The 25,787-nt window shown below is 40.3% G+C and overlaps 2 protein-coding genes across 2 annotated transcripts in view; one reads left to right on the top strand and one right to left on the bottom strand.

The window, feature by feature from the left end:
* Nucleotides 1-7,025: 7,025 nt before the first annotated feature.
* On the bottom strand, nucleotides 7,026-25,167 carry PTCD2 (pentatricopeptide repeat domain 2). The gene is made up of 10 exons (XM_052775705.1): nucleotides 25,028-25,167; nucleotides 22,769-22,861; nucleotides 20,363-20,492; nucleotides 19,435-19,552; nucleotides 17,901-17,979; nucleotides 16,637-16,728; nucleotides 13,282-13,395; nucleotides 11,608-11,682; nucleotides 10,698-10,811; nucleotides 7,026-9,334 (listed from the first exon to the last, which is right to left on the bottom strand). The coding sequence occupies exons 1-10, from the start codon at nucleotides 25,131-25,133 to the stop codon at nucleotides 9,110-9,112; spliced, it is 1,146 nt and encodes a 381-aa protein (XP_052631665.1). The 5' UTR covers nucleotides 25,134-25,167; the 3' UTR covers nucleotides 7,026-9,109.
* MRPS27 (mitochondrial ribosomal protein S27) overlaps nucleotides 25,154-25,787 on the top strand; it is a 48,130-nt gene continuing 47,496 nt past the window's right edge. Inside the window, exon 1 of the mRNA XM_052775703.1 lies at nucleotides 25,154-25,283. Within this exon, the coding sequence (XP_052631663.1) occupies nucleotides 25,220-25,283 (64 nt within the window). The 5' untranslated portion in view covers nucleotides 25,154-25,219. The remainder of the gene's footprint in view (nucleotides 25,284-25,787) is intronic.

Here is a 25,787-nt window from a genome sequence, read left to right as displayed (position 1 = left end):
CTCAACAATGCCTCTGCCTTTTATTTCTCCTTTTTTTTCCTCCCTTCCCTTTACTCCTCCCGAACTGACAGTATTGTAGAGAAGGAGGATGAGAAGTTTCTCAAACTATTTTGCTAATATTTAACCATTCACATAGGATTTTTTTAATTAGGTAAAGTGAATCTGTGAAATGATTCCCTTTCCTGTTCTAGCAAGTTATGCTGGACTCTCTAGCTCCAGTTCTGCAGCACATGGTGCCTGAAAGGAGTGCACGACCACTCTTTCTAATGGTTAAGCCAGCAACAAAAAAACCATCGTTAAAATCCTGCCATCCAGAGCAAGGTCCATTTACTGCCATAAAGCTGAAAGAAGTACTACAGCATGTGTAAGTAGTTATAAATGGAGTAATTACCAGGGAGTTGTTACCTGGGAATTCACACTGTACTCTCTCAGCTGTTTCAAATGTTAATATTAAGTTACCTTTTCCATTATTCTTTTCTAAAATTTTCCATCAAGATTGGTGCTGCCAAGTCTCCTGCTACAAGACATTTCCTGTTCCTAAAGTAAATGTAATTTCTGGCATGGTAGTTAGCCTGAATTACCTAGCACAGGCAAGAACACTAGTGGGTGATTTTCTATTTTGTTTTGATGTTGCAGTTTCTGTTGGATATGGCCAAAGTCCTAATTTCTCCAAGCATCTCACAAGGTCAATGGGACTGAGACCCCACAAAGTTCCCTTAACTGCATAGAAACTGAAAGCAAGGACTAGCTCAAGACTTAGGAAACTGGTCATGAAAAGCACATCTTACAATTTACCTTGAGTACAAAGCCTTGAAAAAAACACCTTTAATGTGAACTAAGAGGACGATTTCTTTTTTGGAGTAGGTGCTGGAGTGAATGCAGGGGCAGGTCACTGCAAGTACCCATCCCCTTGGGACTCCAGGAACAAAGAGCCCCAGCTATTTCATATAAACAACAGTCACGTCATCTGTCCGAGGATACCATCAGCCCAAGCAGCTATGTCAAAGCTTTGTGTTTGACAGAAGTGAGTGCACTTTTTTCTTCTGCCTCATTCCTGAAGCAGGCAGTGGGTATGACTTGCACATAGAGCTGTGACTCTTTGGTAAGAAAATTAGAGCAGACTGCTGGTAACGTGATGTTAGTCCACATCATTATCTGCTTTGATACTGTATGTGAAAATGAGATGCCCCCTTAAATTACTCCAAAGATAGCAAGAAACATTAAGACTGTTGCTCTAGTGGCCTGTTCTTACTGATATGGTAAAGCAAAGCTCATTTGAGATGTGCATTTTCTTTTATCCTGGCAAATTGTGAAGTTTCAGAAGACAAACAAAGGCTGATAGTATGTGAAATTAAATGACTATACACATGATCTGCCTGTGAAAACTTTGTACTAGCATCTCAAGCCAAAATACCAGGAGGTATGTCATATTCAAACAAATCAGAGAAGTAGCAATAATTCTGGGTCTAAATGGAGAGTCTAGCAACCGAATATTTGAATCAGAGGCTGAGGACACCAGTTCTGTCTAGAAGAGTCCAGGTAGCAACACAATGTTGATCTTATCCCTTTTGATCTTGGATTTTATAATATGAATCAGACAAGCTGTGGAAAAGGAATAAAATGTTCTATAGTTCTACTGTAGGTGAAAGTATCTCACAGTGTTCTTGAACTAATTTCAAATTCCCCCACCACCACTCCTCAAGAGTTTTGGACATTTGATGTTAGAGATGTTTACCACCAAAAGAGAGTAATGTTTGACCACATAACACGGGTTCTATAAAAGAACTTGTGAAAAGACTATTAATGCCTGTTCAGGATGTCTACTAGATCATTGCTGACTATTGGATTCCCAAGGCCACTTTGTTCTTATTATCTCATGTCTAGCTAAATTTGGTTATTTCCAGTCAGAAGGAATTAGCCAGACTAGCTGTCATTTTGCTTGTTTGTACAGCACATGATTTGGAATTCTGCACTGCTATGCTCTGGATAATAAAGGGACAGCAGAGGGGCCAGGTCTGAGTCCAGATCCTTCATTTTAACTCATAACACTGACACCCCAAGTGAGCATGGGGACCAGACAACCCCCCAGCTGGGTGATCACCATCCTCAGTATGGAAGAGACTAAAAAGAGAGACTTGTCTATACAAACGTGCAGAAGCCGACTACTAAGCCAGCTACATGGCGGAATGCTGGCAGTTTGAAATCTTCATATGCTTTTGTTTCTCACAGGACAGTGGGGGAACGCAAGCCAGGATAGTCATGTTTAACAGAACAATTCAGTTTGGAATGAACCTCCAAAGGTCATCTAGTCCAAACCCAAGCTCAGAGCAGGTCTAATCAGGTCAGGTTGTTTAGGGCCATATCCAGTTGAGTCTTGAAGAACTCCAAGAATAGAGATTGTACATCCTCTCTGGGCAACATGTTCCAGGGTTTGATCACCCTCATTATAACTTTTTTTTACCCTTATATCTGATCAGAATGTCCCATGTTTCAACTTGTTTCCGTTGCCCCCTGTCCTATCATCATGCATCTCAGAACAGTATGGCTCCATCTTCTCTTTTTCCTCTGATCAGGTTGCTGTAGACAGGAATAAGGTTTTCCCTGAGTCTTCTCTTCTTAAGGCTGAGCAAACCCATTTCTCTCACCATCTCTTCCCCTGACCAACTTGGTGGCAAAAAGGCACAGCACTTCAGTCTTTCCTCTGTCACTTGTCACTTGTTCCCCTGCCTCACTGACCAGTAGGCCCACATTCTCCTTGACCTTTCATTTGCTGCCAATGTACTTAGAAAAACTTTTCTTGACATGCTGCTTCTGCCTTGCTAGTTTCAACTCCAGCAAAGCTTTAGCTTTCCTGACTCCATTTCTACATGTGTGGGCAACGTCTTTGCATTCCTCCTGGGTTGCCTACCATTGCTTCCACATTCTGTGTGCATCTTTTTTATGTTTGAGCTCAGCCAGGAGCTCTGTGTTCATCCATGCTGGCCTTTTTCCAGCTTGCTTGACTTCCTGCACATTGAGATGGATCAATCCTGTGCTCTGAGGAGGCTGTCCTTGAAGATCAGCTGCGTGTCCCAGACCCCTTTCCTTCCATGAAAGTTTCCTACAGGATCCTGCAAGCAGGTCCCTGAACGAGCCAAAACCTACTCTTCTGAAGTCCTGGATCTAGCTTACTCCTTTCAGGATCTTTAACTCATTGAAGTCTCAATTGTTGCTGCAGCAATTGTTGCCCTTTACGTTATCCACCAGTTGTTGCCCACTTGTGAGTTGCAGGTCCAACAGAGCACCTTCCCTCACCAGTTCATCAGTCATGTGCATCAAGAAATTATCTTCAATACATTCCAGAAACCTCCTGGATTGGTTGTGCCCAGCCATGTTGCCCTTCCAGCAGGGTGATTAAAGTCACTGATGAGCGGTAGGGCCTGTGACTGAGACTTTCTCCAGATGCCTAAAGAATGCTTCACCTGCCCCCACTTCTTTATCAGATGGGGTGTAGCAGATACCCACTGCAGCACCACCTGTGCTGGTCTGTCCTCTGATCCTTACCCACAAGCTCACTACTGGCTCATCACCTGTCCCAAGGCAAAGCTCTATGCATACGACTCCTTTATACAGAGCTCAACCTCTGTCCCATCCCTGCCCACTCCTGTCTTTCCTGCATCCCTCCATTGCAGCACTCCAGGCATGAGCTATCCCACCACATCACCATGATCCTAATGAGGCCTTAGCTCTGCAGCTGTGCATAGACTGTCCTCCTGCTTTTTCCTCATGCTACATGGATTTGTGTACAGGCATTTGAGAGGGGTCCCAAGCTGTGCTGCTTTTACAGGGGACGTGTGAGAGCCTCCCCTCTCATGCCGACTCCCAGACGCATCTGCTCTGCCTCCTGTGCCCTCAGATCTCTCCAGGTTATGGTAACCCTCCCCAGCATACCTCATGTAAAGCCCTCCTCATCACATTAGGAAGCCTGTTTACAAAAACACCCTTGCCTCACTTTATCAAGCATAACCCATCCCAGCTCAATAGCCCTTGCTGTGACTGTGGTCACAGGAGCCAAAGCCCTGCCTGTGACACCAGCCATGCAGCCAAGCTGTGACACCCTGGATGAGTCCACTTCTGCTTAGGTCTTTCTCTCTCACTGACAGGATTGAGGACACACCAGCTGGCCCCCTGGCCCTTCACCCTCACTCCCAGTGCTCTGTAGCCACCATTAAAGCACTCCAGGTTACTCCCAGCAGCATCACTGGTGCCCACATGGAAGATCAGCAAGGGCTAAGAGTCCAAAGGATGAACAAGCCTGGGCAGCACCTCCACAGCTTCCAGACTGTCAGATTGCTGCTTTCATCTCCACAGGAGGGAGTCTCCTGTAACTATCACACTGCTTTTAGCCTTCATGCAGACACCAGGTTCAGGGTCAGCTGGCTCTGATCCCATGTGTTTGATTTGCGCAGATGGTCCCTAACTCAAATTCCCTCTGATATCAGTGCTCCTGCATTTATTTTGAATTGCTGCTTGGCATAGGGACTCGGGAGCTGACCTTACCTGACAGTATACAAAAGGGTTTGTGGTTAGTTAGAGTTATCAGTACTTCCAAAAAGCAGTGTCTATGCTTGGGGTGGTGAAGTCAGACTATCATCTCGGTTTTCACTGCATGTGCTGCTGGAATTATTAGGACATCCAGACAACTGCACAGAGCAAAGACATACCAAAAGCTCCTGAAGGTCTTCAGCCAACTATCTTCAACAGCACAAGCAAAGATACATATGGAAATAGCACTATATTTCACATTACAAAACATGGGGCCAGAACATGTAGTAGTTTTAAGACTTCTTAGTCCATCTCACTGCTTAAATTTATCAATCAGATGAAAATAAGGTGACTTAAAAGTAGTCTGGAAGGGGAGCAGACAATCAGGCATTTGCTGAGTTCAAAACACTGCTCATAAGCAGCAGGAGAAAAACAGAGGAGGAAGGGGGTGTATGAGCAACACCTACTTGTAATAAACTTGCTAAGGACTATGTGGTAGCACAAGGGCATGTAAGCAGCCACAACAGATGTAGCTTTAAAACAAACAAGTCTCTGCTTATTTTGCAATTAAAATTTTTTAGAAGGATGCAATCTAAAACAACCCTGATGAAAAAAAAAGAGCAAACCCGAAGTTGAATAGCTCTAGGCCTATACACTATAGGTCTCCCTACTTTCTATAGTGCTGCAAAGTTCTAACAAGTCTTTGTTTCGAAAGTTATTTAAACTTGTGTAGAAGGTTCATTAAATACACAAAAACTCTTCTTGAGGCCTGGAAGCATTCCTGACCTCCCCTGCAATGACTAAGCCTTTCACCTTCATTTTTATTGTTTTGAAGCAGAAAATTAATTTGGGAGAAGCACAGAGAAAGTGATCCTTCCTTACTAAGACTCAAGATGCTTGTGGAAAAGAATATGAAAAAGAAAGAGGTATTAACCCATGGAGAAAAGCAGAAGCATCTATAGCAGAGGGATAACAGTCCTTTGAAGACTGCGCACTGTGGATGTAAAAATGAATGCTCTTAAAATTCAAGTTGGAAAAGGTGCCCAACTTTCTCTTAACGGTATAGCAAAGTAAGCCTTTATAATTGTCACTGGTGTACTAGAACTAACACTAGCAGCCTGTCTCCTAGGTCATTGACTAGCATTTCCACAGAATACCATAAAAACTGCATTATGATCGTTGGAAAAAATGAATTGTTTCAATAAATGCAGTAAGTTTCAAATTAAATGCTGTAAATCTGTAGGTTTGCAGTCTGTGCCCATCACCAACCATTCCAGGCTGCTGACTAATGCCTGGATTTTCCATTTTAAGATGGCAATGCGTTAAACATAAGGCAAACCGTTCATTCTGCCCTGCCTTTACATAACTGACATCGCAGGTAAAAGTTACCCCTGGAAATCGCGTCGGCAGGAAAGGATGATCAAGAAACGCCACCTGCTGTCTCCTGGATCACTGTTCCAAACAGCTGCTGGAGTGCAAGGATGTGCACAAAGCTCATGTTTTGTTTTACTGCAGGAAGAATATTTGAATACGATAAATAGCAATCCCTTGCCATGTAACAGTACCCAAACCAGCCATCAGATCCTCATCGGGGCTACTTACTACATAAAGCTTTAAGCAGCATTTGCTACAGAAGTCTTTTGCAGTGAAACCTAGAAAAAAAATGCAGCGATTCACTTTGAAATGCAAATGCCTTGTTTTTTCCATATTGTTCACCAAATTAAAAAAAAATCTATTATTTGAATTTCACAGTGTTGGCTTCTCTTTAATTTCAAGGTTCATCCTTGATTAAAACTCCATAGAAGCAAAGATATTTATTCCACTGGCTGCAATAATACAGCATACATCCTATTCTCTGAGGCTGTCTCCAAGAAACACTCTCTAGTAACTCAGCCCTTGACATTCCCATCACTCTGACACAGCAAAACCCCTAAGTATTTGCTTAACTTTAGAAAAGTTTGGTTTCCTGATCTTGGGCACTGGGAAACCAGAAGCCATCCACATCTAAATACACTAAACTAAGCACATGGCTGAAGACTCTTCTGCACAACAGCCAGTGTGTTCAGGACCTTGATGCATCAAAAGGTGTATTTATAAATACACATTCAATCCAAGTTTTCCCAGTTAACAAGCCTCTGTGCAACTTGTATAAAACAAATTAAGACTTTGCTTGAAATCAGCTGCATAAGTCTTGAAAGTTGTTCTTTTCTCCTACCTTTTTTCCTAAGGGAGGATATTACCAGTCTTCTACAACACTTCTAGAGCAACCTTCAATATTCTAGTGTTTAATTGTCAGAATTGTGTGTGTGTTTCTTTGAACCTACCCTTTAATCCTTCTTGGGTCCCTGCTTTCTTTTCCTAATGAAGTATTGTTAGTTATTTAAGGGCATCCCCCTTCTCTCTCAAGACAAAGAAATGGTGTTTCTTTAAAACAAATCATTGCCTTAATAGTTAGCTTAAGTAAATCAGCCTCAAGAAAACAAGTAATCATGAGAACAAAGCATGGAAAACATCAGCTATATTGACAATTGTAATAGAAGTTATCATTACTTCAGTTGCAGGTAAGACACAGCTTCAGTCACGAATCTAACCAATTCAGATTAAAACAAGCAACCAACCATGCGCATGTCAGTCCTAGGATGAACCAACTTCTTGCAATTAATGCAAGTTTGAAAATGGCAAATAAGGAAATTAAACAGAACTGACCGTATATATTTGCTACCCAACAGGCTAAATGGGTCAAACTATCTTATGTTGCCTATAAAAATGTAGTTTTACATAAAACAGTTGTGCTGCTAGTACCAACCAAAATTGAAGAGTAGTTCACTCCTTTATTTTTTTTGAAAGTAATCTTTGCCACGCTGCAAGCAGCCTTTACAAATCCTGTATCAAACTTATTTGTGGAGAAAAGATTGGGAGCTACTTAAGGGTCCATATTGTACTGGAAGTGTTGAAAGAATTTCCAACTGAGGAAAAAGAAAACAGCTAAAAACCTGTACTCCTGAATTACATGTGAAATTAGGTGCTACACAATATTACAGAACAAGTAATTAGCTGTGTTCTTAGACTAATGTATGTAGTACTTTAACCACTGCAACAACTCATAAAGAAGCGTGCACCTATTTTGCAAAAATCACAACCTTCAAATGCACAAAGTTCAAATTATTCTGCACTTGCATGAAATTCCATCCACTGCGTAACAGTTTCGTGCATTTTAGTATTAACAAGACATACTGGTGACAGAAGTGAGTTACAGTGTTGGAGCCTCAGACGGAAACCTCTGACCTGCTGTAGCCACATTTGCTCTGATGGCCAAAGATGTTTCTGCATGGATGGGTTCTTGTTTCTTCTCAATGACTAACTGGCTTCAACAAAGTTTCATACAGCATGCACAGATTCACTCACAGAATCCTTTGAGTTCTGACATTTGCTTGAGAGGGGGAGAGACAAAACAAAAATAGAAAGAACAGAAGCCAAAGGAGAGATAAGGTGGCCCAACTTGGATCCAAGCTGGGCTCCACCTAGTCTTGTGCTCACAGGACTGCTAAGCTCTGTACATACACTTCATATGCAGAAGTAAAGCAAAAGTACCTGAGGGTCAGCCAAGGTATACCTGTTTCCAATTCCTTCTATTCCTGACGGTGAATGAGAAAAGATTTTTGGGTATACAGGAGTCATAGTTACAAACAGCTTTTTATTACTAGAACCAAGCACATTTGACCTGGAGTCATTAAAGCTGGTCAACGTGAAGCTTCTTTGTACTGTTTCTGTGATCACTTGCTGTACGTGTGAGTGAATTATGCAGATGATATGTAATTCTAGTCTAAAAAAGTAATCATACTTGCTCTAAGAAACTTCTTAGGACTTGGTTGCAAATTTGTATCAAGATCTGCTTATCTTGGGAGGCTTAACATCAGAAACTTTGAAGGAAGCACTATGTGGGGCCACTCACACTGAGACTCTGACTTTCGTTCAGGAATCTCCTTCAAGTGAGAAAACAACCGGTTGGCTACCCTGCTACCCCCCACAGCATTTCCATGATCCCATTTGATATGAAGAAACATATTAATACATTGCTTCTGAAGAAAAAGATATTAAAAGGAACAAAAGATGCTTGCTTTCCTCTGATTCTCTTGAGATGTACAGAATTTGAATAAACAGTTAAAGCACTTCCATACTCTTTTATCTAGACTCTGGACTGCATCTATCCTTTCAGTCAGAACATTACATCTGATGAAGACTGAATTTTCTTCTCAGGAACCACAGAAGTCAGGTCAGATCCGCATACTATTTTGTTGACTTCCATCAGGACATTTAGCATAGGAAAATCCTGATTTAAGTGCCTGAGGAAAAACTTCAAATCATTCTATCACCCCATTTCTGAAAAACACACAAATACCCACCATCACGACTTGTTTTTAGCATCAAAACTGAAACATGGAAGCTACATGATCTGTATGGAAAATGCAGTTTCACACAAACAACTTAAACAATTGCTCATTGTGGAGGAGGGGGGAAGACATTTTATTTGAACCTGGCTTCTAAGAGATGCTAACAGCAGTTCAGTTTGCCATCAAATATTGAACTATTCCAACAACAGATCTGACGGACGTGGTTTAGCAGCCTGATAGCCCAATTGTTTCTGATTTACAAGTTTTGCAGGGGTCTTCTTTGAACTAGGAATCTGGAAAAGCATGTCTTCCAGAGTGCAAATGGTTATCCGTCCTGAAGCTTGTAGTTTCGTATAAATATCTCCTAATTTGGCAGAAAGGTTGGGGTTTTCTTCCATCTTTTCCCTGACTGTAGCCAGCTAAGGAGGAGAAAATGACAGACTGTTACAGTTCAGCAAGTAAAGATCTCATTCAACCATCATATTGAAGACAAGCAATCACTCAAAGAAAAAAAAAAGTACAGAACTTAAGGTATGTGGCTAACGCAATGACTTATAAGAAGAGGATTTTACACAGAACACATTATGTATCACCAGACAATGGTGGAAATGAACTGGATACCTGTTAGAGAGAGTTTATTAGACTTAAAACTTCTTCAAAGTTGTACAGTCCTATTTCCAGTCCTAGTATAGACTAACACAATTATTTTCTTTTTAAAACCAGGAAACATAATTGCTTCCTGGAATCTACTTTCCAGATCAGCACAATTCTAATTATTACTATGTATCACACTAAATGTACACTACAGTACAAATCAATAGAAGTCAGACTACAGAACACTGAGAAGTTCTGTATGCCATACATAGAGTATGAGCTGAAGTATAAGTAAATCTCTTAAAAATTGTTATTGATCAATAACCTTTTGTGGAAGGAATGGCTTAGGACTAATGCTTAGTCTTCTTAGGGACTGTTACAAATTTGCAACACAAAATCAAAATACAACATTGAGACATGCAACATTTATTGCATTGAATTTATAAAATGAAATGTTGCTTAAAAAAATTTTTAACATAGCAGTTAATATACATGGGCTATGTTTTGAAAGGTATGCCCCCCTTCTAGCTAGTATGTGTTATTTTACGCATCAGTTATTCATTTTGTTTAATAGGCAGCGGTGAAAGGCTAAGTATTTAATTATTAACACAGTCTTAAAATATCTTGTTCCATAGACACGTTCAAAATTAATACACTAGTAAGCTTCAGGAAAAGCAGCAGCCATGCTGCCAAGCTAATAGGGGTACATATGTGCTCTGAAGGAAGCCTTCTTGGTGATCAATACTGTAAAAGCTATTTTTTATAGTAAAATAGCAAAAGCTATTATTTCCCATGTCACACTTCCCTGTATAGCATCACAGGTCTTTCCAAATATTACCAGCCTAACAGTATCACTGTGATCAGAACTTAATTCTCATTTTTACATCAAAAGGAAATAGCATAGAAGGCAAGGGATTAAATTATTTAATGCTACTAGGGAACACTTAAACTACATTCAGATGAAAATTGAGCTTCTAAGAGCAAGATCTGTAACAAAAAAGGGAATTGGACAGCTAAGTGCTTTGTCCAACAGTACAGAAAGCCAGCCAGCTGCTTTGGCATCTGAATGCATCAGAACCCAAACAACTTTAGTAGGGTGAACTCAGGTACCTGAAGTCCTGTAGCTGAACCACTGTCATCGTAGCTCAGCCAAGCACCATGGACCTTGTCTCATTACTGTATACTTACCACCTGCTCAGAAAACTCGATTTTTTTCACAAAGGGAGGAGTATCTACTTCCACTGCTGCCTCTAATGTCTTTATTACTTCTTCTAGCAAACCAGATCTCAGCTGGACAAGAACCTTAAAAATAAAATAAAACCACACCACATAAATAGTGCTTATCATAAGAACGCAAATTTTAAAAAAATTGTTTGAGGAAGACATGAAGCAAAGCAGGACAAAATACATTTCTAGATGCTGCGCTGATAAAAATCCATAAATCATGAAGAAAGCAGAGGGAATTATCAATTTCCACAGAGGTTTGGGGTTTTTCTGCAGCTGGGACCTGGAAAGGAAAGGTGAGCCTGGAGGCAGACTGCCTCTGATAGAGCTGCATTAGCTGTTCTTGAATAAAGTGGTTTTTTTCCATAGCTTAGAGAGGTCACTTACAGGGCACATGCACTAGACATTCTCTAAGGTTGTAGACCATGCAATTAGAGAAAAAAATTGTTGTATGTACATATGTGGTTAAGGTTCATAGGGCTGAACGAGGCCTGAAGTGGGCAGAGCACAGCTAAGGCAGGCATTTACTTGGAGCTGTGTTTTTTTAAATCTCTTGTAGCAAGAAAGCACAAAGTCACAATGTCATAATTAGAAATTGCTCATGGCTCTATACTCCCAGATGTAGGACTGCTCTACTTTCCATTTCCATCTGCGACAGGAAGCGATTTTAAAAAATGGGGTGAGGGTGTTAACAATTCAGAAAGTAGGTCATCCAACTGACAGAAATTGTCTGTTGGCTCAAAAACAAGCTCAGCAACAGTAGTGATACACGCCTGTATCAGAAGCTGGCCTTCTGTTACTTTGCACATGGGAGTTTTTTGTCCAGTATAGCATACTTCTCTGCAAGATTCTAATACAAAACAAGCATACTTACTTTAAGATTATTGTATAGTTTGTTCTCTGTTTTTATTATCTGGGAACAATAAAATTTGGCTTGTGCTACATCATTCTAGGAAGGAATTGTAAATAATAAAAAAAATACGGTTAAACATGTGTGACATACTTTCACAATAAAAGTTCAAGAGCAACAGTCTTTCAGAACTTTTCAATGAATCACAAACCAGCGTTTAGAACCCCTTCACCAAGACCCATAGACTCCAAATAGCATTCAGCCTGTGAAAGGAACATCCCACGCTGGAGTTCCCATGTCATCTGGCTCTTCAGCACATTAGACAGTACTCCCTGCCTCAGATCAGCAGAGAGAGGAAGCATGTAACTAACACCGAGCATAAGAGCACCTAAAAGATAAATGATCTACACATACACTCCGTTTGGCACACATCAGAGTACTTAAATGAAGGGCAGCATATGTTAATGTGGGTATTTATCCTGCCCAGCACTTTTAACCTTTTGGACATACACATTTACAGCACTGTATCTATGTCATCAACTGATTTGTATAGACATTAAATGTTACACTGACATTTACTAGACCAACCACTGTTACTTGGGATCAAGAAACATCTTACTCACAGCAAGATGTACTGTCAAAGATAATGCAGCTTAAGGAATAGTTAAATGTAATGTGAAGCATTATTCTGTTTGCAAAACAAGAATTTTAACTGATTTTTACATGAAGGAACAGCATCAAGGATACTTCATGTTGTTTCAGAGACAGAGATTTTGTTTTTTAACCTCAATGCCAGTGACATGCCCTGTAACGCCATCATGCACATGAAAAAATTAATTTCAATGATGCTATTGTTCAGTGTCTCTGTTCACACAGACAGTGCAAAAAAGACCACCGAGTGCATTAGAAAATTTTAACAATTCTACTTCATTCATTCAAATCCATGGACAACATCAAATCGCTAGCTCTTACAGTGCCTCTAACCTCTGTTTAGACACGAAACAGGGAAGGTTCAGAATTTCCTCAAGCTGTATGCACAAATTAATGGCAGAGGAAATACTAGACTTTAGAATGTCCTAACTGTTATTCTCCTGCTCAGTCTTTCACCCTGTACTGCCTCAGAGCCTCTTCATATCAGTGCTTAGGCACATGAGGTATGTGAAAACCTCCTCGTGAAGAAACTTGTTGTGGAAAAAGACAGGCCATCTCCCAGGCAGTAGGGCAATACACATCATAGCCTTTGAGTTTGCCTCCCAAGACAAACATTTTAAAGAGGTGATTATGCAAATATTTTAAATTATCATTCTAATTCTATTTAAAGGAAACCATCACTAAGCAGCAGTATCTGCAGGACTTAGTCCATGGTTAGATCTAACCTGCTGACCTAAATCTCTTTCATTTTCTAAAAATATTCTACATGACATTGTCACTAGCACAAAATACCTGCGCATTAGACATGAGATGTTTAGATTTCAGAATTTACACATTCACCTTGTGTGGGAGTTGTCTATAATCCTACTCTTTCGGGGTCTTAGAAGTTCTAGAACTTGAAGTTATTAGATAGATCAGTTATGCTTCCTCTATGTTAGCTTCCTTTCACTGACTATCTTACTACAATATATTTTACTTACTACAGTATATTTTACTACAGTAAAACTATAGAGATTCAGGCACAGATCAAAACAAGAGTTACTGTACCTGCTTCAGAGCAGTTGCCACAGCAAAGTAGAACGCTCGCAGTGGTAACGTGTCACCTTTTAGCTGTGCTTCTTCGAGCAGTTTTGCAGAGATTTTGCAAGACTCCAGATTGTCCTGCATAGAAATTTCAAACCTAAATTGCACTTGTTATTCTTGTGATCTGAAAGGACTGTAGGCAATTGCAATCACATTCAGAAGGCATTCAGAGTCAACATACTGTAAGATTACTACGGCAATCCATATCTAAACCCAACCAAGCAGATTCTGTGCACCACTTCTTGAGAAACACAACATCAAAATATGATATTCATAGTTACAGAGTTCAGAAAAGGGTAAAAATAACTTCCATTATTTTAACAACTATGCCTTGCCCTAACTGTTTTGGCTTCTACAAGAGATAAAACAACCCCAGCACTATGCTAAAACCAACTGACACTTTCCTTTCCACTTTCCAGTCATTCCCAAATCAGGAAAAATGCTGATTTTTTGTCCTTAACTTTATTCTAAAAGCTACATTAGATAGTTAATGAAAAGCAGTGTTTTCTAAGCATTGAACTACTCAGCACCATTACACTAAAGAAATCCGTGTATGTGCAAATTTGGACATTCAGCAATTTTTAGCCTCTCTTATGGATTAAATCTTGCAAGACGTTTCCCAAGTATATATTCTAATACAATAGCTTAGACATTTGCCTGTTTTCCAACACAGAAAGCTTCCATTATTGCTAGGACTATTTTTAATAGGAGTCTATAGTAAAAGGCAATGAGTTTACTGGTGTGTTGTCTCACAAACCACCAACTCTCAAAAACAATGCTACTCACACTGGAAATCATGAATAGAGCTGACTGGACCCCAAACAAAATAATACCTGCCAAACTTAAAAGCTGGCAGCGGGAAGGTTTTGTAACAACTGGTACCATAAATATGGGTAAGAGCCTTCATATTCGTTCCTAGTATTTGGTGTTGATTTCTGTTCCTACTGTTCAAAGAGTCATTCCTGCAAAATACTGGTCATGATTTAAGAGATTATGGTCATCCTTTGGGTGTTTAGGGGATGCTTTTCCATGCCACTCCTGAATGGTCTGCTCAGCTTGTGAAAATACCTTTTGAAACACATGAGAAACCTGTGGTTTAAACCACGTTCTTTGAAAATTTATAAACATTCTGACAGGAGATTGATTATTACATAAATATTTTGTTGTCATCAAAAGGCCTATAGCCTTTCCTGCACTAAAAGAAGGACCATCTTTTACCTTAGAGGATAGTGCCTTACAATGATTTAAAACATCTCAGGAGTGTTTTAGACTTGACCTCTAAACTACTTTTGTACAAAGATTAAACATTAATTCCTTTGTTTATCCACTAGCAACAATATGAAATTTAAGCCTTGTACATTTTTCTGTACTGGTCTCTGGCCTGGTTATTCAAAAGAAACCAAGAATTAACCTGGTAAAAATCCAGCACTGCTCTTAATGATACCAGCACCATTATTTCCAGTACTCAAGTAGTGCATCTTGAAGATATTTCCCTTCAGGTTTTTTTCTGAAATTTATTACATTGCATCATGACCAAAACCACTTTTGAGCTTCATGGTTTCTCCTCCTACCACTAATAGCTGAATCAACAGATTAAGCTTTTGAAAGAGCTCCACCTAATCCTCTTTAGTGCATAAAGGGTTACTACAGCTTATTCCCTTATTGATAGTATTTTATCTTAATGAAAAAAACCCACAAATTCATTATGGCTGTTAAAACAGCTGGGTGACAGTTTAGAATAATTTCCCCTTTATTTTTACCAATTCACTAAACAAGTAACGATGGGCCAGATTCTCTACTGAAAACACAGGTAGGGCCAGAGGTAGTAGAAAACAGACGTCTCAGGAACCTCTTCCTGTTGCACGTGCCATGGATCCAAGCCTTGTGACAGCAGGCCATGGAAAGAACCATCTAAAAATTTTATGGAAGAAGCTACAGCAGAGGGAGTAAAGGATACCTCAGAGAAACACAGTGGGTTTCTATGAAAGCCTTTACCTAAACAGGCAGAGTACAGACCAAGGAGCAACCTTGAAGTGGTAAATATTGCCTCAGTGGATGCTAGCAGCAAACACTAGCTTATAAGCTTGGCTTGTAGCACAGTGTCAGAGTCTTTCCACACTGAAAACTTTCTAAAAAAGGTGCCTTCTACATAGAACTGGTAACATGCCTAAACTGACTGCAATCATCAATCTCTAGCTGTTTTTAACAGCAGACAACTTCCACAGCTCTTTCTCCATTCTGCCTACTGCCCCACTCACCAAACACCAAAGCCACATGGCTATTTCTATTTCCCCTGACCTAAAGGCAGCCCTGATTCATTAGAACTGAGAATTTTGGAAGCACCACATAAATTACTACTGAGCTACCATTTGAGGCCAACTCCTTTTTATCATATGTGCACTCAGTTTCACTGCATGGTTAACTGAGAAACCTGAGGAAGTTTAGTCTAGTGGTGTAATTTTTCCTCCACTAGTGTTTTTCTTCCTAAAAACATGGGGAAATTTAAGAAGAGTTTCCTACTGAGTTTGGGAAGGGCCTATGTTAATATTTCAAATTGCAGAACTAATTCAAATCTGGAGAGAGAGATCAAAATAAAAAAGTCTGGGGATCTCACTATGCTACAAAAGGGAAACAGTTCTAAGGAAACAGTCGTAGAAACTCCGTAGCCTAGTTTCATACTGTGTTCATGCTCTTTTTCTCTGAGATAAAAATACAGTCAAGCTCAAAGGGCAGCCTGTCTCTCACTGAAGACATTCATTTAGGTTTCTTTTCTCCACTCAGCTGCTCATTTTCATCAGGCATGTAGGAACAGGTTACCTTCGAAAACTCTAATCCTTGTCAAATTTGGGTGCAATTACAGAAATGGTTCAAGGTTACTTGGAGGGGGAGAAATGAATGGGAGATGCCTGACAAACACAACATATCATATATATGTCTTGTCTCTTAAGGAAGCCAGACTATAAAACCAATATTGAGGCTCAAGCACACAGTATAGTCTGAAGAGATGCAGAGATCCCAGAGAAAGAATACTATCAGCTAATCAAAGGCTGTATCAAATTTGTTCCTTAGTGCTTACGTCCATGTAATTTTTTAGAGATTTGCTTTGTGACATTAGTTTGCATGGGAAGCTATATATGTGCACCATACCATGCACAATAAAGCAATTTAGGACTTAAATATGTCTAAAATATTTGCACTAGATAAGAAATCATGACTGGGAACATATGGAAATTTTAAAATAAAAAAAAAGGAAGACATAGAGATGGCATTTCACATACTTTTTCATCACATAAAAAGTGATCACATTCAAAGTACTTACCAGTTTGTAGCATATTGCAAATGCAAGTAGGTATGTTTCTTTGTTGAAAGGTATACCTTGTTTTTTCATTTCTACCAGGACTTCCAAAGCACCTATCAAAAATACATTAGTATTACTCACTTCACAAATTTAAGGCTGTACATTTAGTAACTGGGAAAAAAAAAATTCAATGTGGTATGAGCTCAGTAAGTCCATTTCAGAATAAGAACGTAAACTGACATCTGGTTTTTTTTTTAATTAATACATTTCAAAAAGTTTCATTTAGAGTCAGTTGGATGTAAATATTTCTTCCCAGCAAGGAGGTTTTCAATCTACATTAGCATCTGGCCTTACTGTTCTATTATTTTCATAAAAATCTAAAACTAAATTGTAGATACTTGACAAAGCCACTCTCATTCTTCCTAACTGCCCAGAAATCAAGCCTTTTAAATACATGATCAAAGCTTCCACCATTTTAGGCAAACTAACACACACACATGTTCTACTACACCACAACACTGCATTCAGGCTCTAATCTAGTTATTTTACAGTGGCTCCGTCTCAACTTTTAGGACAACTACTGGACTTAGATTTGTCAGACATCAAGATACCAAGCACTCATGTTCAATAAATTTCAAATAAAGGGATTTGCTTGAAAAGCTTACTCAATTTAAGATTTTCTCATGGAAAGACTTTTCAGTCAGGTCAGATGATTCCCCCTCACCCTCACAAAGAGCCAAACTAATTTGAAGCATTTGACTTAAATATTACAGTAGCCACCTTCTGTGGGCACACTAGTAAGACAAACCAAGAGAAGACTATGGTCTGGTTTTGTTATCAAAGGAAAAAGGGTACTCTTTCCTGCTCTGACACAAATCCAGAACTGCCAAAAAAATTGTTGAAAAATTTACTGTTCCAAAAACCATGTAAAACAAACTTTCAATAGAGAAAACAAAAAGCTATGGGAAATAACATGGCAAAGAGAAGTTAAGCCTTCAGAGAAGAGAGTTTAGGAAACAGGCCCCCTGGATAATCACAATTCTGTGCAACTGAGAATGGTAAGAATACCACTGGAAGTATGAAACAAATACAGCCTTCCATTTTTATTACACACTACAGTGCAGCTCATTCACATCTACACTGATTTATATGATGTTTGGCCTTCTAAAACCATAAACCAATCAGCAATATTCATTAAAAATATATATATTTATATATACACACACACTTACAGTGAGAAGCATCCTCCTCAAAATGCATTTGGCTTAGTAAACACAGTACTTACTTTCAAAATGGCCCTTTTTAAACAACATAGTCATCAAAATATGGAACGATGTACTCTCTGAGAAAAAACCACGCAAATTCTGGAGAAGAAACAAACAGAGCAAGTGTAAAGGAAGTTAGAACAGTGAGCATTCTTACTACGCACAGCACAGCATTTAACAGGTCTTCCTACTGGAATAAGCCCCACCTTCACAAGTTCAACATTTAACTCTCTGGATTCCCTGACTGTCCTTCTGTCAAGTAACCTCTAAAATAAAAGTGATGCAGTATGGTCAAAAGCTCACTAAAATTAAACAGAAATTTCTCAGAGATTCCCACTGTCATTTTTTTTAAATGACAGATTGTGACCTCTAAGTTAATGTAAGCAGAAGTCATTGACTAATGACAACTCCAAAATCTCAGCAGAAATATAGCCTGCAGCTGATTAACAATATCTTTGGTGTAAAGTACCACCACCATGAAACTGAAAGAATTTTTTGCTAATCACTGTATCAAATGATGAACCGATCAGCACAAGGGCTTGAGTAATGACAAGCAGAGTAGCAGAAGAAAGAGCAAGTGTATTTTACATTACACTTCAATCACACTGTGTGTTGGGAATAGCCTAATAAAATGCCAGAGGTATTAAGTCTAAATTTTTGCAGCAGAGTCTGAAGATGTGGTACTGTACCTTACTACCCATCAGTCACCAAGTCCTGCAAGTACTGCAGGACCTGTCTTAATGACATATATCTCAATTTAAAAAAAACAAAACAAAAACCACACATACTCTTACATGTGTCTAATTTAAGAATATTAGCCCAAGCAAGACTTCTCCCATTTCTGACTAGGCATATCCCATGCCTTAATGAATTAACATCATAGTGATGACTTTCCACTGGCTGCCAGAGATCTTTGAAGAAATGACATTATTGCACTGAATCTTTTTAATTTATTATGCACTGGGCATGATTAATCTCTTGTCATAATAGCACACATTGCATTTTACAGATGTTCAAAACCACGGCCTTTAAGTTTCTTCAGCACTAAAATGGCCAAGTTCCTGAGCTGACAAATATCATACCACCTCTACAGGGTTCAGAGGGAGTTTGAAGTACAGAGCAACATGACAAATCTGTTGGTGCAAATAATCCAAGTGATTTCAGAGGACTACTGCATAAAAACTTAGAAGTGTTCATTTCCAAGAATGACCTAATTCAACAGAGGATATAGGAAAACATGCATCAGCTGTGTTCATTTGAGGAATTATTTTTTAATCAATACTTTTTATTCAAATGATGCAATTATAGAGAAGTGCAATAATAAAGTTATCAGTCAAACTGGCATTTAATTTTCTTTTAATTACCGTTTTGCTGTTTTTAAAATAAAAACCATGTAATCTGCATCCTTACATAAATGTCATAGACATCCTTGCTACTGCAACACATATACTTCAAGTCTATGAGCTCAAGCAAGGCTCATGCGTAGCATACCCATTGCTCACATTGGACTACTACTACTACTAACAATATTTTCAAAATATATAGGAGAAATACCTGATCTTTGATAAGTTCTACTGCAGGTCTTTCAAGGTCCAGCTCGTAACATAGCCTCATAAAGAGGGGCCCAAATTTAAAATTATGTAAGGCTGCGATTCCATTCTGTTCATGGTACCTATTGGAAAGGTTAAAAAAATGTTAATCACACAGGGCATGGAATTTGTCAAGGGAAAACAGCTTTAAATAGACAGCAAGATCTGTACGTGCAATGACAGAGGCACACTTCTCTATCTGCACCAGCCAATGACATTTTGATAACAGGAGATTAATTTTATGGAAAAAATATTGTTTTGATCAAACTAATAAATTAACTAGTAATATGTAATCTCTTCTATTTCCACTAAAGTAACCTGCATTGGATTAGTAATAGAATGGGCCTCTGCCATGAAAATCCCCAGCTACTTTACCTTCTATTTACAGGACAATAGCACAGGAAGTTGCAGGAGTCCCTGCTAAAATACCTCAACTTTTTCTCTCCTACACTAATAAATAAATAAAAAGCTAAAGTGTTTTACTTTTTTCTTTATCAGCTCCTACACTGTAATTGCTCGTAAGGCTTTCACTCACAAACCTCCTGACCTGCCACTGCTGGGTCCAGACCAGTTTATAACCAGGTGTGTCTTGGCTGGAAAGTGCCACTGAACACACCACTACCTCTCAGCTGAGAGATGACATTCTGTGTAGCTCGCTATTCATTCTGCATACAGTGGGACATCACTTTGCTCCCACAGCTTGACCCTCCTTTGATCTGAGAAGGGTTGGAAGATCCAAAATAAATGGAAATACAGCCTTAGTTTAAGCGATTAAGTATGCATATAGCCACTGAATTAGGGCAAGCCCTCAACTGCAGACATAACCCGAGATGATCTAATATAAGCAAAAAAATAAAGACAGAAAAAAGCGTTACCTGGATTGTTAAAAATACCTGTAAATAACTTTTCTGGCTAGTTCCACATCAGATGAAGTCTGACATAAATGCAGTAGATTTTTTAATTCATTTTTGAGAATCATTCCATTTTTCTTTAATTTTTCTTTAATACTTTTAAAATATGGATCTGAAAATAAAACACATTATAGCAGCAGTCTATAGACAATTTCATTACCTGTGCTGTGTACTCAGTACCTGAAACATGGAGATTCAATGAAGCAGAAAGCTTGCTTTCTTCACCATGAAAAAGGTATAAAGCTTCTCACAGACAAGCATGCTTAGGTGTCCCCATGAAGTCATGTCAGACTTGGAAAACCAAGACGACGCTTACTGTGAACTTAATTTCATTGTGTATGTTACGGAATATATCAGGTAATACAAAAAATTTAAAGAGGAAGGAAGTTTAGTAAGTGACATTTTCTGCCTAATGTTCTTTTTTTGACAAGCAAGCAAACAAACAAAACTAATCCCACTCAGCATTCAAATGAGTGTTAGAACTTCTACTCAACACTGTTCGTACAGAAGATTTAAATTCCCTCATGATTGATGCAAACACAGAGTCTTATACATAATCTATGTATTTCTATACATAGCCATAAACTTAGAGTTGCTTCCCCACCGCCTCCCCCAAAGAGGGGGAATCCTCCCGTTGGTAATCTCAAGGCTCTGATTCACGCATACACAAGACTAAAATCACATGTACCAGCTGGCAGCCCCATTCCTCTAATGGTGCTGCCCCTGGTCTTGGGTGGGGAAGTGAACATTTTTGTAGAGGTTGCTGGGTCATTGCTGTTTACAAGTGAGTAACCTACACAAGAGGTGCAAAGTGAGCACCCCAGAGTACAACATATTAGCTACTGGATGTATATCTGTTGCTACATGCAAATACAAGTCCCTACTCAAGACCGAGATGCAGAGCTGAGTCCTGTGAAGTCAGAAGAATGCATATATGTAAGCATGCATATATAACAGTTGTGATGTATTCAAAGGTGCACAGAAACACCTGGAAGCTGAGATATGTTTGTAAAGAACACATAATAGTTATTATAACTACTGTAGGTAATTGTTTAACTGCTGTAAGTAATAGTATAACTATTATAGTTAATAGTTGCACTATAACTGTAATAAATAATACCTATTACATATTCTGTGTAACAGAACAGTTATTACAGCTTTTTCCATTTCTAAATCAAGTTTACTACTAGCACTAATTACTTCTTTTCATCTTTCAAGTATTAGACTAAACACTGGGTATAGAAACCATGCACACATAGACACAAATAGGTGCTTGGCACATTGTTTTCATCAGTCTTCAGAGGCTACTATTTGTACAAAACAAAAAGGTCAACTGTGACCTGTAAAGCCAAATATTTGGCTTCTACAAACCTGTTTTAGCAAAAGTGATTGGCCCATAGCAATAAATTCAATATATCTCAAGTACAGGATGAATAATCCCCAACATGAGTATGTCATCATCACAGCAAAATATAGTAACATTATGACTTGCCACTGCCCAATTTAAATTCTACTTTTAATTAATATAGAAAAACTGTCATCTTGACTTTACCTCCCTCTCTGTCGCAGAAGACTGGGTTATATAAAACTAAATTTAATTATTTTTCTCTTCCTTGCCACACAAAATAAATTAAAATTAACTATATCCTTTGGAACAATTGTCAATTTGTATCACTAGAACACCTGCACATGAATAAACAGGTGCAGGAAATGGAGTTTTACATAACCTTTCTTAAATATTAAGGGCTTTTATGTTCATTAAGGAAAGGAATTTGTATACACTTTAAACAGCTTGACCAAATTCCATCAGAAAAAATCCACTGATCTTGCTCCTTCATTAGTTTGGAAAACCTGAATTTGTTTTTCATATCCTGAGTATGCATATGTCAACTGGAATTGGGTGTACAACTGAGAACTTACATTAGGTAAAAGGAAAAAAACCTAAAAGAATAAGCTAACTAGATTTACAGAGCAGATTAAAAGAGAATTACTGGCATAGGCCTTCTCTGGATAGTTCAGTAGCTATTAGGCTTTGTATTAACTTTCTCTGCTGATGGTGTATTTGAGGCAAGATTTGTAGACTGAAACAGTATTTTCTATTTGACTATCTGACAAAGTCAGAAAAGCAAGGACATAAACATTTCAGGTCTTATGTAAACATCTTGCATACTTGAAAGTTTCTCCACCTTTTCCAACACAGCATGACTAATATTTTATTCTACAAAGCCTCAGATCTTCCAATAATTTTAGCTAAAAAAAATTTGCAAGAGGAAGTTGTGAGTTGTTGCTTTAAATGGGGTCAATTGGTGTCACATTGACTTTGACTGTCTTGTTTCCTAGGACTCACGCTAAAACTGAGAATGATGACTATGAAATAAATGCCAATACCTTTATTGCCATGAACTTCATTTCTAATTGCCACTTTCATCTGCTGAAATTCTTGTAACTTTATATCATCTTCTGTTAGCAGATACCGCTTCCCTACCACAAGAAAAAAAGAGGAAGGTTGAGTTTTACGTCACACCGTCTGCTTTCATACTACTGAACTTTGCAGTTATAAATTACTGCTGTTATTTATTGTGTAATGCCAGACCACTGGCAGCATGACACTAAAAAAAAAAGACTGCAAATGTTGCAGTTGCTCATGTCACTGACAAAAGAACCCCCGCACTATGTCACAGCTTTCCAGAGTTAATGTGTACAAGGATGAAGAAGTATATTTTTATTTGATGTGCAAAAGAAAAACTAGAGACACCATTTCTCTCCACCTAGCCAAGTTACAAGAGGACTTTGCACAAGAATAAGATCTTTCCCCCCTTTCATGCTTTTATAATGATTTTTCTTGTACTCTCTTCGTTCACCACAATTGATTAGTGGCATAGTTTCTTTTCCTCACACATGCTGTCCCCGCTACTGTAGAATGCACTGTTCTGGAAGTTCCAAATGCAGTAGGAAGACAAAAGGGAAAAAAAAAAAGCTTATTATTTGGATTGTAGTAACACTCAGGAGACCTAGTGAAGTTCTGGTGCAGTACAGACTATCAGAGATAAGACAAGTCATTGAGTCTAGAATCTCAACATTACCTTTGAGTGTCAACCTCAACTGTACTGTGTTGTATGCCCATTTAACGAAAGCGGTATGCAAATGCTGTTGGTGAAGTTTTTGCTGCCACAAAACCAGCTCTCCAGTAGATTTTTATTTGCAACCAGTGATTTTGTAACAGAGAGTCACTGTAACAGTTTACGTTGCCACGGTCTGATCTTTTAAGTTTTTGGCTTCTTAAAGAATGATTCTAATCACGAAGGGACAAGAGCAAGTATTGACCCAAGTTAGGTTATTTATTCTCCTTCTGCATTTCCCTAGCAAAATGTAACAGGCCATGCAAATAAAAACACTTGTTTTCTATGCGAGCAAAGCATGCTAATGACACACTTCATAAAATCAGAAGAAAAAAATTCCATTAAACGGCACCTTTAGCCATTAAATTTAATGGAAACGGTTCTAATGGGTAAACAAATACACTTTACCCAGCATGAAATTGGCCTGGATTACCCTGTCGTTTACTTCCCACAGACCTTCTCAGCTCGTCTAACACCAAAAGACCATCCTTGTCCTCGGCCTCTCCAGAGCTGATGCAGGAATCATGCTGGTGCCTGGGGCGGGACAGGTGCATCACACCTCATAGACAGTCAGTGGTCACAGGCGGTGTCAGCAGAGAGCTTGCTTGGGGCTGCAGAATTTTACCCTTCTTGAATTCAATTTGCTGAATTCGACCACTTCCTTAAATTCATACCTTACAGTGTTATAGAAACAAACCACTGCAAAATCAAATTAAGAGGGCCTCCGAGGAAAAAGGAGGGAGATTAATACGATGGCTCGTGCACGCACGCAGTGCAGGCCGTGGCAGAGAACTTAACCAACCAACTTGCTTTACCTCAGCTGTGCCGCAACCTTCTAAAAGGCCGGTGAAGAGTGGCGGGCAGACCACCACGCAGGATGTCTCTGAGGAGTCTAACAGAGCTGTAAACTGAGCGAAACCTCCACTGACACTGGCGCAGCAGGCCGGGAGCCCAGGCGAGGCCTATGCCAGGGAGCCCTCCGCCATACACCTCCTTTCCCCCATGTGTCCCCGTTTTGTTCTCTGGGCAAGGGAGCACCTTCGAAGGGCCTCTGAAGCCCAGGCGCGGTGGTGGTGACAACCAGCAGGCACAGCACAGGGCCTGGATAACGTTTTTGTCCTCCCAGAATATATATTTATGAAACTGCATGGGGTGGGTTTTGTTTGTTTGTTTGTTTTTTTTTTCAGTGTTTTGTAACCAGCCAGCAGCAAGCACGGGATAAACTGTGTAACGCTGCTGCCTGCCCTCCCGCCGCGTAACTCTGCCACACCAGCTCTGCCCACCCACCGCGGCTCAACGGAGCCCACTCCGGAACCCAGCGGGAGCTCCTCGGCCCTCCCCCCTACCGTGACCCCGCGCCGAGACCGCCGTCCCCGCAGGAACTACAACTCCCGCCAGTCACAAGGCCGGCGGCGGCCGCCGGGCCTGCCGGGAGTTGTAGTACTGCGGTCGACCCCCCAGCCGGCGGGCACCCCAAGGCCCCGGCCGGGCATCCCGCCGCCCGCCCCCGCCGCGCAGCCCGCGGTACCTCCAGGCGCGCAGCCCCAGCAGCCCGAGGCGGGCGGGCGAACCGCCGAGCACCGCACCGCCGCCCGCACCACCCGCTGGGAGCCGCCAGCGAGCACCGCCGCCATTTTGCGCCCAGGCCTGCCGCCGCGACCGAGGGCGGGGCGCTCGCAGGCCTTGCCCCTCGTCGCCGCTCGCTTCCTTTCTCGGCGCCATGGCCGCCTCCGTGCTCGGCCGAGGCGTGCTCTGGAGCGGGAGGGCCCTCGGCGCTGCGGCAGGTCGGTGGTCCGTGGGCAGGCGGCAGCGGGGCGAGGGCGGGGGTGGGGGGGCGCGCTGAGAGACGGAGCGGGCCGGGCCGGGCCCTCGAGTCGCCGTGGTAGCCGCTGGCTGCGGTGGCCGCCGCCGTGGGGAGCGCGAGCAGGGATGGGGTGCTGCGTGGGGACTTCCCCTTCATACATCCATATATAAAATTGGGGGCAGCTGTAGGAGGGCGTAGCGCTAACGTGGTGCGGGAGGGTAATCTTTGTTTTTTATAGATGTTCTACCTTGCCGATTTCATAGCTTAATATGTTAGGACCTGCCTTTTTGGGTCACGGGAAGCCGCACGGACTTGTATGGAGGCCGCCAAACCCGCGGCAGTGAGTGTTCAACAAGACCTACTAGTAACTCAGGTGGCAGAAGCACAACCAAGACTGATGTTTTTGAAAAGCCACCTTTCCAAAAAATCCTGGCCTTTGGAAGAACTGAAGTCAGTAATGTGTACCTGAAGTGTGGTGATGATG

Source organism: Harpia harpyja, chromosome Z, assembly GCF_026419915.1.
Source record: "Harpia harpyja isolate bHarHar1 chromosome Z, bHarHar1 primary haplotype, whole genome shotgun sequence".
Classification (NCBI taxonomy): Eukaryota; Metazoa; Chordata; class Aves; order Accipitriformes; family Accipitridae; genus Harpia; species Harpia harpyja.
The sequence above is the reverse complement of the archived record's forward strand: the minus strand, read 5'-3'. Positions and strand labels throughout refer to the sequence as shown.